Source organism: Stegastes partitus, unplaced genomic scaffold (assembly GCF_000690725.1).
Source record: "Stegastes partitus isolate 25-593 unplaced genomic scaffold, Stegastes_partitus-1.0.2 Scaffold25, whole genome shotgun sequence".
In the NCBI taxonomy this organism is placed as follows: domain Eukaryota; kingdom Metazoa; phylum Chordata; class Actinopteri; family Pomacentridae; genus Stegastes; species Stegastes partitus.
Genome location: NW_007577756.1, coordinates 1,104,150 through 1,116,937, shown reverse-complemented (window position 1 = coordinate 1,116,937; position 12,788 = coordinate 1,104,150). Strand labels below are relative to the sequence as shown.

Here is a 12,788-nt window from a genome sequence, read left to right as displayed (position 1 = left end):
TTTTTTTTTTTTCCCCATTTTATGATAAGTTTTTTTTTTGTTATAAGAAGTTGCTTTGTTATTATAACAAGGCACTTTATATCATGAGAAAAATATTTTTGGCAAATCTGCACTGCCAGATCAGCTTATAGGTGTTTGTGTACATGTTTGTTACCGCTATGGTTCCTACACAATAAATATTAATCCTATTACTTGTATAGCGAAGTTGATAAGGCAAAGCGTTGCATTAAAATATTCTATAATAAAGTTTTTGCTTATATAGAGAGAATTAATAATATACACTATCATTACGTAGTCTAGATGAACTGTTATATATGTTTCTATAAAGAGTTGTGGGAGACGTCTGTACATAGAAATAGTGTGCAAATTCAAGAGGCAGCTGGAAGTTCTAGTTGGATAAAACTCTACTCAGGTTCTGGGTGCTCATGAGACATGCTAATCTGTATTTTGTGATGAAGACCCAAAACCTCGACCATCCCTGTCCCTGAGTAGGGCACGCTGGTGTGCAGAAGGTGTCTCTGTAGATGCCTGATCCAGTCCTCCTGGATGGACAAAGGACCCTGGAAGACGAGGTCACAAAATCTGCAGAAACACAAAATGAAGGAGGAACATTTAAGACCTAAAACGTTTGTTCTCAGATGAACACAGTATACGAGGTGTGTCAGAAAAGTTCCAGGACTGGTGTCAAAAAAAGATATATTTCAAATCCAAATTACAAGTTTTCTCCTTCCAAGTAATCCTCCTGGAGTCTAACACACTTCCCCAGCCTTCTCTTCACGCCGCCATGCACTCCTGGAAGGATTCTCCCAGGATCCTCTTCAGCTCCGTCGTCACAGCCATCTTGATGTCGTCCACGTCTTCTAAACGGGTCCCCTTGATGACCCCCTTGAGCTTGGGGAAGAGGAAACAATCCCACAGAGCCAGGTGGGGTGAGTAGGGAGGTTGCTCCAGCACAGAGATGTTCTTCTCAGCCAGGAACTGTGGGATGCTTAGGGTGCTGTCATGGTGAAGCAGCAACGATATGTCTTGCCACAACTCTCTCCTCTTCTTGAATGAAGCAAACGCGGCAGGATCTCTTTGTAGACGTGCTGGTTGATCGTCTGAAGGGGAAAACTGGTAGTTTTTTGTGACACCAGTCCTGGAACTTTCCTGACACACCTCGTACAACAAAAGTAAGTCGACCCCCATGTGATATCACTTATAAGACAAATGATTAAAACGTGAGTCACCCTTCAATAACTGCATTATTTCTAGTTAAACAGTGGACTGCTTCCTCTTATGAACAATCAGAAACAAATACTTTAGAAAGACTTTGTGGTAACTGACACACAAGTTAGAAAACCTGTTACCACTGAAGCTAAACACCTGTGATTTTCATTTAGCCTAACTGTAGTGGCATATTTATAACATGACTTGTGGAAACACTAAAATACTGGCTGACTCCAAGAAGCTTTGCAGAAGAACATAATAATGATCTGAAGCATCCTGCCAAAACCACTCAAGAGCTTTTAACAAAGTCAAATTTATGCATGCCACCTCACTACAATCCAATAGAAGAGCTTTGGGATGCTTTAAAGGTAAAGGTGGAGCAACACAACCCCTCCAGCAAAGAGCAACTGCAAAAGTTCTTGTCTAAAGAATGGCACCAGAAATGTAATAATGTCAATGCAGACAAAGATATATGAAGTAATGAAAGTATGAAAGCATTGTGTTCCTACTGTGGGGCCTGTATTTTTAATATATTACATCTAAATAGATGGTTTGCATCAGAGCAAAGACTCTACTGTTCAACGCAGAAGTAATGAAGTTACCGTAAGCTCCAGACTACACCTGAATATAATCCGCACCCACTAACTTTAAAAAGAAAACTAATATTGTACATATACAGGCCGCACTTGTCTATAAGCTGCAGGTGTCCACGTTGGAACAGGAGATATTTACACAGAAAGATTCTTTTAACTTTTAATTAACTAAAGACCGTAAATGCTTTTTTTCCGAACAGTGCCTGTAACACGGCTGGTTAAGAAAATAAAAAATACAGTAGCCTCCCAGGAAAAGTCATGGATCGTTATCTTCATCTTCCTCCTGTGCACTAAAACCACTAAAGTCGTCTTCTTCAGTGTCGGAATTCCTTTGTCACACACTTCCTCAGTCTCTCTTTCGTTGTCGCTCTCAATGTCATTGATGTCTCCACGCAAATTCGTAAAAATCCATAAATTAGCCGCATCATTGTGTTCAACGCATGAGAAAAAAGTAGCGGCTCATAGTCTGGAATTTACGGTACTACAAGGTGATGCAGTGTTGACTCACTGGACCTTTAAGTGACATGGTGTACTCACGATTGTATACTGCATGTATGAAAACACCAGCTGGGTAAAGAGATCTCTCATTTTAGTCTCCACTCAGACAACCATCATGTGTAACCTCTCGCTCTACCTACCTGCAGGTGAGAGTGTATATCTCAGTATTCAGGGAGGGTGAAATCTTCTTTTTCAGCCCAGGCCTTGGTGTTAGTTTCTTCTGTTTATAATCATAGCCTAGAAAACAAACACAGCACCACGGCTTTATCTGGGGGAGGATATCAAGTTATCACAACTAAATAATCCCGTACACGAAAATCTTTTCAAGTCCATTTTGTAAATTAAGATGCACGTCAGGATGACAGATCGCTTTATGTAACGTCTACGCGAGCAGCATTCATTTTGTTTCCACAAACCTCACCTGGTTCTTCAAAAATGGCTATCCTCTTCCTGTGTGCATACGCTCGAAGATGAGCGGGAAGCTGGGCGGCGGCGGGGAAGGTGCTGTTACACTCCACGCAAAGCTTCTTTGAATCTCCTGAAAGATGAAACATTGAACAACTATGTCAAAAAACAAAACCGCAATTTTACTAAGTAAGCTTTTCCTCTTTTTTGTGTGTGGGTTTTTGATATGCCAAAAAAAAAAAATTACAAAAATACACTTAATCATCTAATGTACAAAGAAAAGAAAAAAAAAAAGAAGAAGAAGGAAAAAAAAGTTCTAACTTTGAATAACCAACTAGTTTCCTTTTTTTTTTTTCAAAGAAAGATTTTTTCTTTTTGGCATAAAAACAATTTTGCTAATACATCCTTTTTAATTAATAAAGGAAACTGTTACATTCAAGCTTCATACTGTAAATATATTAAAAACCAGATACAAATCGTAACAATGAACAGAAAGTATTGGCTTTATAAATTTACGTAGATTAATTGTTAAATGACAAATACCTTGTACATTTATGTACATTTAAGTTTTCACAACAAAAAAGTTAAATAGATGCATCTAATTAGACTAGTATATTATTATTATTATTATTATTATTATTATTATTGGTAAGACAAACGTTTTTACATATTTAAATATCCTTTAATAAATTATACATAAATAATAAACAATATTGCATAAATATAAGGCTTGACATTTTATTTTAATTACGGAATTTGGACAAATATTTATGTTATGGTTATTTTCTCTCATTTTATTGTAGTTTTTATTACTCCAGCTGCCGGAATATGAGAATTTTTTGAAGGGTTTTTAAAAAAAATGTACTGTATTATTTATTTATTTTTTTTTTACAGTGTATGTTATTTTATTTTTTATTTGCTCAATCTTTAGCGGAATATTTGATTTTAAATCAGTCTATCTGGGTCATCAGACGTTACATATCTAAGGAGAAGGTTTGCAGAGCGGTGTTGGAGTTCATGCAGTAATTTTATTATCCAAACTGTTACTCCCAGTGTGCGCTCAAGTCTTCTGTCACCTGGTTTCATTCGAAGCATCTGATTTGCACTCTCCTGTTTGGAAAGTGTTACTGGTAAAGTTTAACACAATCTTGTGTCTTCAGGGGGAATATTTTCACATACAATACACCACCTCATGAGTGTCACGGAGGATTCATAAACTGCACACACACACACACACACACACACACACCGATCTGCTAGTTCTGTCATAGAAAACTGACAATAATGCTGCTGTGTGCCACTGCCTGTTAACAAATATGGAGAACTGGGATGGTTAAGTAGTTCTCCCAAAGGATCTTTGAAAATTTAAAGAACAATGACACAAGAATGTCTAAGGAATGCAATTAAACTAATGCATTTCTAATTAAATGACTCATCTGTGACTCTGGAGATGATACACACACGTGGACAAACTTGTTGGTACCCCTCAGTTAATGAAAGAAAAATCCACAATGATCACATAAATAAGTTGAATCTGACAAAAGTAATAATAAATAAAAATTCTATGAAAACTAACCAATGAAAATCAGACATTGCTTTTGAACCGTGGTTCAACAGAATTATTTAAAAAAATAAATTCATGAAACAGGCCTGGACAAAAATGATGGCTCAAGCAACGACGGATGGTGACACAGATGTACCTTGACCTTGGAGTTCACCTTTAATGTCTTTAGAGATTGTTCTGGGCTCTTTTGTTACCATTCGTATTATCCGTCTCTCCGATTTGTCATCAGTTGCGGCCACGTCCAGGGAGGTTGGCTACAGTCCCATGGATCTTAAATTTCTAAATAATATGTGCAACTGTAGTCACAGGAACATCAAGCTGCTTGGAGATGGTCTTATAGTCTTTACCTATAACATGCTTGTTTATCATTTTCTTTCTAATCTCCTGAGACAACTCTCTCCTTGGCTTCCTCTGGTCCATGTTTAGTGTGGTACACACCATGTCACCAAACAGCACAGTGACTACTTGTAACCCTATAAATAGGCCCACTGATTGATTACAAGTTTGTAGACACCTCTAATGCTAATTAGAGGACACACCTTGATTGAACATGTCCTTATGTTCACATTATTTTCAGTCTTTTCTCGGGGTACCATCATTTTTGTCCAGGCCTGTTTAACGAGTTTATTTTTTTAAATAATTCTGTTAAACCACGGTTCAAAAGCAATGTCTGATTTTCATTGGTTAATTTTCATAGAATTTTTATTTATTATTACTTTTGTCAGATTGAAGTTATTTCTGTGACCATTGTGACAATTTTGTCCATGTGTGTATGTGGACTACAGCTCAGTGATACACATGTATTTGTATTGTTGGCCAACAAATTGGCATCAGGTCAGTCTGCAGCAGGACACACGGCAGAGAGACACGTTTGGCAGCAGCTGACACTGTAGCCCGATAATGAGAAACTTAAAATAGAACTCAACAAAGAGCAATCTGATTTGAAATCTTTAACGACATCCTTCTTGGTACCTGACTGGAAGTTTGATTTGGACAGACATTAAACAAAATTGTGCAAACATGGATGACGGGCTTCCAACTCAACATCAAGAGGATCTCATGATTTTTTAATATGAACTTCAAAAGCACTTTGGCGACATTCTATCTACACAATGTGTTTTTTTCCCCCCTGCAAATGAAATGATTGTGAACTATTCTCACATAGTTTAACTGGTTTCTGCCTGCAGTATGCATGTTATCTGTGTAAATGTGTGATAAAATATTGATTCAAATCATGGAACTGAGCTTCAATCTCTGTTCTGAATCGTGGATTTTTCTGCAGGTGAACGATGCTATAAAAAACATAGAGCACTCATTTTTGTCGCTGCCAAACATGGTTTCAAGTAATGATTGTTTTCATTGTTAATTGATCTGTCGAATATTGTCTCAGTTCATTTTTTAGTTGTTTGATGTAAAAAATGGTGGAAAATGTTAATCAGTGCTTCATAAAGCTTTAGATGAGGTCCTCAGATGTCTCGTTTTGGTCACAATCCAAGGATATAGATTTTATAAAAGAGACAAGAAACCAGAAAATATTCACATTTAAAAACCAAAGTACTACTGAAGGACCAGAGGAAAGACTGTAATGACGTTGCTTGCATTGGAATAACAAGGAATGAATGGTGGAACTGAGTAAGAAAATATACTTTAAAGATTACTGTAAATTCCAGACTATGAGCCTCTACTTTTTTCACACGCTTTGAACACTGCGGCTTAAACAATGATGCGGATAATTTATGGATTTTTACGAATTTGCGTGGAGACATCAGTGACATTGAGAGTGACAACGAAAGAGAGACTGGAGAAGACGACTTTAGTGGTTTTAGTGCGCAGGAGGAAGATGAAGATGGTAGGCTACTGTAGTTCTTATTTTCTTAACCAGCCGTGTTACAGGCACTGTTTGTAAAAAACACTTACGGTACGTATTTGTGTATGTTACCGGTACATATTTAATTAAAAGTTCATAAAATCTTTCTGTGTAAATATCTCATGTTACAACGTGGACACCTGCAGCTTATAGACAAGTGCGACTATATATGTACAAAACTTGTTTCCTTTTAAAGTTAGTGGGTGCGGCTTATATTCAGGTGCACTCAGTAGTCCGGAAATTACGGTAATAGGTGCTTTGAAATGGTGTGTATTTTTCATGGGTAGTTTTGCCAACTATCTAGGAAAGAGGTACACGTTAAGGCCAATTCATGGTTTCCACATGACCGCTGCAGACTTTAAAAGCTGATAGGGGATGTGCTGGTGGTTTTATTCACACCACAATAGGTACGCGTTGGTCTGCTGCAGATGGTCACAGTGCCGCTGTCATCGAGCACAGAAAAACACACTGCGTGGACGGTTCTGAAAGGCTTTTCACAGGATACAGCACCTGGTCACAGATTAGGCTGTAGCACCATGTCAATGACTAATTCTGAGGTGTGTCGAGCACCGTGGGTTGACGTTCTGGAGAATTTAGAACTTCCGACTGCATTTTGGCTCCTTGATGGAGAGCATGTACAAATCAAAGGTCTTCAAAAGTCAACTACTGCAACTACAGCTCTGTTAATGATGAAATATAAATGGCACATGTGATACTGAGACATAGAAAGAATGAACTGGAAGTCATTTCAGACCATTTTCCAAGTTTTTAAGACGAAAGTGACTGGAAGCTCACCTAAGCATAATTACAATGAGCCACAACATTAAAAACACCGGCCTACTATTGTGCAGGTCTTGTGAAGGTGTCCGGGGTGCGTGGCACCGTGACGATGGGAGTAAATCCTTTTAGTGCTGTGGTTTGTAAGGTGGGGTCTCCATTTATCTGATTTTTTTTCCCCCAGTGTCTCCTGTAGCTGCTCTGTTGGATTGTGATCTAAAGGCATTGTCAACAGCTTGGGCTCTGTGTCGTGTTCCTCGAGCTGTTCCAGAGCAATTTTTTTGCAGTGTGGCTGAGTGTACTGTCCTGCTGCAGTCAGGGGGAGTGTGCTTGGTTTGGAACAATGTTTAGGTGGGTGGTGTCAATCATCCACATTACTCCAGGTTTCACAACAGAACATTGCAACAAGATGATTCGTGTTATTCATTTCAATCCGGTCTGCATTTTAATGCTGTGGCTCATTGTTACTGTAAACAGTACGATTAACTGACTAAAACATGCAAAACCACCCATATCTCCTTGTAAAATACAGTTCAAACACAAAATTGCATACAAACCCAGAGCGTAAGACTCCATACCGTGAGTCCAGTTTGCCTCCACACTGCTCATCTGTGTCTCCTCCATGTAATCTTTGGTCATGTCACAGATCATCCTGGTTGCATAGGTGTCCCGGCTGTTTCTCATTGCAAGCTCCACACTTTCCTGTTTTGCTCTGAGCAGTTCGACTAAAGTGCTTGAGGAGGCCTTAGCGCCTCTTTGTGCTTCTACCTGTAGCTCCTTCCTATCTGAGAAGGCATCTGCCTCCTGTTTTGGTACAAAGCTGTTCAATATGGGATACGGACTCTTTGTTCCACACTGGATTTTCACTGGGATGGCTGTCAGGAACAAGTCATTGCTGCTGATGAGCTTCTGAGATCCAGGAGGTCGTGTGGGGAAGCGGCTCTCGCTGAGGACCTGGAGGATGTTCCCATGTTCCTTTTTGTCCTTAAGCAGTTCCTTTAAGACGCAGAGCGGGGACTTGCTGCTGTTGCTCGTAACACTTCTACCTATTCGTTTCAAGTGTCCCCTCACGTGGTTGGAGAGGCCAGTCTTGGTATCAAACCAACCCCAGCACAGGGGACACGTGTGCTCTCCGCGGGTTTCTGGTTTAACAGCTGTAACATACAAGAAGATTTGTCGCATTAATTGAAACGAAAAAACAAAAAACAATATATAAGGCTTTGGCTTGCTTTGTACTTCAGAAGTTTTAACGACTACTGGCACATTTAGTAGCTGTAGATTCAAATGCATTGGTAAAGTAGGTACAGCAGCTACGAAACAATAGAATTAATGAAGCAAAACGTGGCTTACTGCAGACCAGATCTAAAACGGGGATTAAGAGACTTCTTCTGTGGTCATTCTAAACCAAAGTGGCCTGTTCACTAAGTCTGTCTTTCCATGCACAGGGCAAAACAAGCTTCTGAGTGTCTCTCTGAGTGATTATTTTACATGGAAATATCACAGAATTCATTGCTTTTAACTCAACGTTGCAGCTATCAAATCAGTGTCTTAGTGGTATAGAGCGGTAGTAGAAATGATTTTAAAGTGACTGCTGGTTATGATGTAGCCTTAATGGGCAGAAGCAGAAAAATGTATAAATGAGAACATTATTGGGAATTTGGCCGTATAAAACTACACTATAGAGCGAAGCAAACAAATGCAAACATTACCAGAGTTTACGTTGCACTGAAGCACAACAAGCAACATGAAAACACAGTGACCCACCAGGCTCTTGTTTATTGGTTTCACTTCCCACAATCTCTTAATGTCTCTCAGTTCTGACCTGTGGACATGCGATCAAAGCTAATGGTAACATTAGCCACACAACATGCTAACACTAAAGATCTTCCTCTTCTTGTGGTGATGCTGCAAACCAAACCAAAACTTTTTTTCAGTTTCTCAGATGCTGGGAGTTCATGAAGACTCTTGCGTTCACTCTTGTAGCCAAAAGCATTCAGGAGCAGCTTTAGAAAGTAAATAAACCTGCAGGACTGGGAGGCAGCTGCTCATTTTGAACGGTTCACCTGGAAGCAGTGAGCAGCGAGGGGGCAGGAATGTGCAAATGTTTAGCTCAATAACAATGGCTTCCTCAGGTTCTATGTAGAAACTGACGGGCAACAATAAAAGTGGATTTTTATCTAATAGGGTCTTTAAATGCTGATTGTCCATCTACATACATTACAGTTGCATGTACACAAATTTCCAGATGTGCAGGCCTTATCTATACTGCTAAGCTACAACAGAACAAAGGCTGTTTGGGAGACAGGTTTAGCAAACAGTCCATTTAGATCTGCCTTGTTCTGTGGATCTGTTCATCTTTATTATTACAATAGTTGAAGTAACACTCTCACCTTTTCTCATTCTCCTCATGCCAGCAGATATCCTTCTGCGAACTCGCGGCTGACAGTCCTGCAACGCCACCTGCTCTGGTGAAACCATGTGCCGAGCGTTGTAGCTCAGGCCGACTCGGTGAAGGTGCCCTCGCACGTGATTGGACAGACCCACTCCAGACTCAAACATGGCGGGGCAGTAAGGACAGGTCTTGTGTTCTACCCCCGGCGTGGGGAAAATACCACAGCTGTCACCTGGAGACGCAGCAGACGACTGTGGAGGATCATCACACACTGTTGTTTCGATGTACTCCTCCTTGATTACGAGCTGCTCTATGTCGCTGCAGTCTTCAGCTCCATCATCCTCATCCTCCAGTGTGTGGGGGCTTTGGTGTTTGGCTGAAAAGCTCTGCCTCTTTCTGAAGTACCTCCGAGCATACGGGTTCCTTTCATTCTTCCTGCTTTCCAAGAAGCTGCCTGTAGCTCCGCTGGTGTCATCACTGAAGTTATCGCTGCCCTCACAGCCTTTATCTAACTCCCTAACTGCACACTGTTTCTTAAGCCTCTGGCTAAGCCTAGGCAATATATTACCATTCATATTTTCTGTGGTGTTATGCAAAGGTGTTGACATTTTTCGCTTTGATGGAGAATTGTGGTTTGCTTGCACTTGTAAACTCCCGCTTCCTGGGTTCTTCTTGCTTTCCTGACAGAACATCTGGTCTAATTTAAGCTTCCTGGCTGATAGCAAAAAATCAGCGGCTGCAGGACAGTTTTCCTGCTTTGTGCTGCCAAAAACCTTGCTGTCATTGTTTTCAGCATCCTGCTCTGCACAGGTGAGATCAGTGGCTACATCTAATTTTTCTCCTGGTTGCAGGAGTAATTTTCCGTGCTTATCGATCCTCCACAAAGACGGCAGGAGCGCGGTTTTGGTGGAGCCGGCGCTGCGCTTAAACAGGGTGTGATTTATGGTTTTGTCTTTGGACATTTGAATGTAAATGTCCCCTTTCTTACTGGAACAGTGGGGGAAACGGGCTCTTTCTTCAAACAGATTCGGTTTAAATCTGGCAACTTTGGACAGGTCAGCAAAGTTTTTAGAATCGCCACAGACTGACTGCTTTGGCTCTGAACGCCTCTCCAACACTACTTTGTCTCCGGCAGCGAAAACACCCATTTTGCACTGAACCTGAACGTGGTCCTCTCCCTCTGCATCATTAGTATGAGTCACTCTTCTGCGCTGGGGCTGGTGTTTGTTGAGGTGTGCGACGTGTAAGTGCGCTTCAAGTGCCTGCTGCGTCAGTGTGATGTAGTTACACTCCTCGCAGAAGTAGTAGTGCGTCAGATTATCGCGTGTTTTGGCGTGCTGGACGAAGATTTTGGGGCAGTTGCAACCGAATGCGCACTGAGGGCACTGCACTGCGGTGGCCCTGTCTTCAAATTCTGTGTTTTTCAGACCTTTGATTTCCTCCATAAGTTTTTCCAGCCTGTCTTGGTGAATAATGATGTGCCTCATGAGGGAGTTGCTATCACAGAACAAACGCCCACACTCCCTGCATATAAAGGGCTGTGAAACATTCTCACTGTTCACCTGATTATGCTTGCCTAAATGATACATCATATGTCCATGGAAATGTCTTTTTTCCTTAAAATTAACATTGCATATTGTGCATGAAAAGAAAAGTGGATCGTGTTCAAGTTGCTCTGCCTTCAACTGTTCCACTTTTGGACTAACGCTGTTTTCATCTTCAGGGTCATTTCCCTCATTACAGCCTTCCTGTGCTGTGCTATAAATACGGTGCTCGGAGTCTAAAGCTATGTTCCTAGAAAGGTCTTTGAATGGCATAACTGAATATTTAATATCAGATTTTGTATCCACAGATTCATCTTTGTTTCCAGTGTCAACATTTTCAACATCATTACCACTGCAGAAATGTCTGTGGCTGTTGTTAACCTTTTCCAGACAACCTGACGTGCTTTTTGTGTGCGTATTGTGCTTTCCGTCTCTTCGGTGCATCACTGTGGTCTCCAGCCTTCTGTCATTGTGCAAAAAGCACTCTCTCGCCGAATCCCATCTGATTACTTTGGTATTACCATAATCGTCCGAGGAGCTTCCTGACCATTCCACGTCCCGCGGAGATCTTGTTTTTATTGTCTGTTTTGTCAAAGGTTGGCTAATGTGCATTTGCTCTGCACCGTCACCTGACAGTGTGGAATAGGCCAGTTTAGACTCATTCTCCTCCGAGTGAGACAGTGGCGTGTTGACACCTGGCTGTGTGGCCAGTGTTTTTACGACGGGCCCCGCTGTGTTCTTCCAAGCGTCTGATTGAAGCTCACTAGGTGGTGGTAACACCTCAGGGCTCGTGTCCTTCTCCGCTTGCCACGCGGCATCCAGGACACTGTTGGATAAAACAGTGCCTTTGTTCAGGACACAGTGTACCTCTGAGGTGGGGTGTGAACCAGGTCCATTAACAAGTGCTCCTGAAGGCAATGAATTGCCTGCATGGGGAACAGCAGGGACACTGCTGTATACAAATGGATTCGGCTGGGTTCCATTTAAAGGGTTTTCGTGTTCATCTGAGGACAGACCTGCAGCATTGTTCTGTAGGGAGAATGTGTGACTCTGTAATGGCTCCTGAGTACGACCTCGGCTGTCAGACACAGATTCCACGTCTTTGTCCTCTTGTGCATTTGGCTTCAGAACAGACATAGTAGGAATACTTTCTGAAATATAAAGCAAAAACACAAAATTATCAAGTGTGATTCCAGCAAGCTCAAAGAAACAGACAATGCCTTACAAGTACAACACAACCTTTCTTTCAGGAGTAGATTGCATCCATATTGCAAATGTAAATTACAAAATAAGACACTGATGCACAACAGGTTTAATAAAATTTAGTTGTTTTTTCCCCCCGTACACTGACAACGTGGTGCTGTTAAAAAAAAGAGTTTTTGGGCTATTCCCACCGCTCCGTAAAATGAGAGCGGTATTATTCTGTGCCACATTATGATTTTCCAACACCCTCTTTCGCCACCTCTATTCACAACAAACCCTGCTGTTAGCCTTGAATACCCTGGCGAGGATGCTTAATTATGTGAGCGTACCTCTGGGATACAACCTTCCTGCTTCTCCGCCTAAAGTTCTCAGTCGTCTGCTAAAATTGACCAATTTCCATGGGAACAAAGTACACCTCCAATGAGATCATATTGCGTCTTATCACTCCGTGATGGTGCCAACACAGATCCCAGCATGAGACTGTTGTTACTTGAATCCTGACAAATTGGCAGACACACAATCTCGTCTAAAACGCAGACATACACAAAGAAAACATACACTTTTGCACATACACATGGAAAATTATTCAAGAGTGGTCGAATTTAGGGCACAATGATTCTTTTTTATTATACATTTATTGGGACAAGCTACTCAAATAAATGCTTTTAGGGTTATTCAACTGGATTTGATTCCAAAAAGCTCATGTTAGACTTTACAACAGATTACACGATGCTGG

At 41.0% G+C, this 12,788-nt stretch overlaps 1 protein-coding gene across 1 annotated transcript; it reads right to left on the bottom strand.

The window, feature by feature from the left end:
• Positions 1-259: 259 nt before the first annotated feature.
• On the bottom strand, positions 260-11,986 carry znf644b (zinc finger protein 644b). The gene is made up of 5 exons (XM_008297218.1): positions 9,304-11,986; positions 7,492-8,067; positions 2,722-2,838; positions 2,441-2,537; positions 260-582 (listed from the first exon to the last, which is right to left on the bottom strand). The coding sequence occupies exons 1-5, from the start codon at positions 11,984-11,986 to the stop codon at positions 405-407; spliced, it is 3,651 nt and encodes a 1,216-aa protein (XP_008295440.1). The 3' UTR covers positions 260-404.
• Positions 11,987-12,788: the final 802 nt, after the last annotated feature.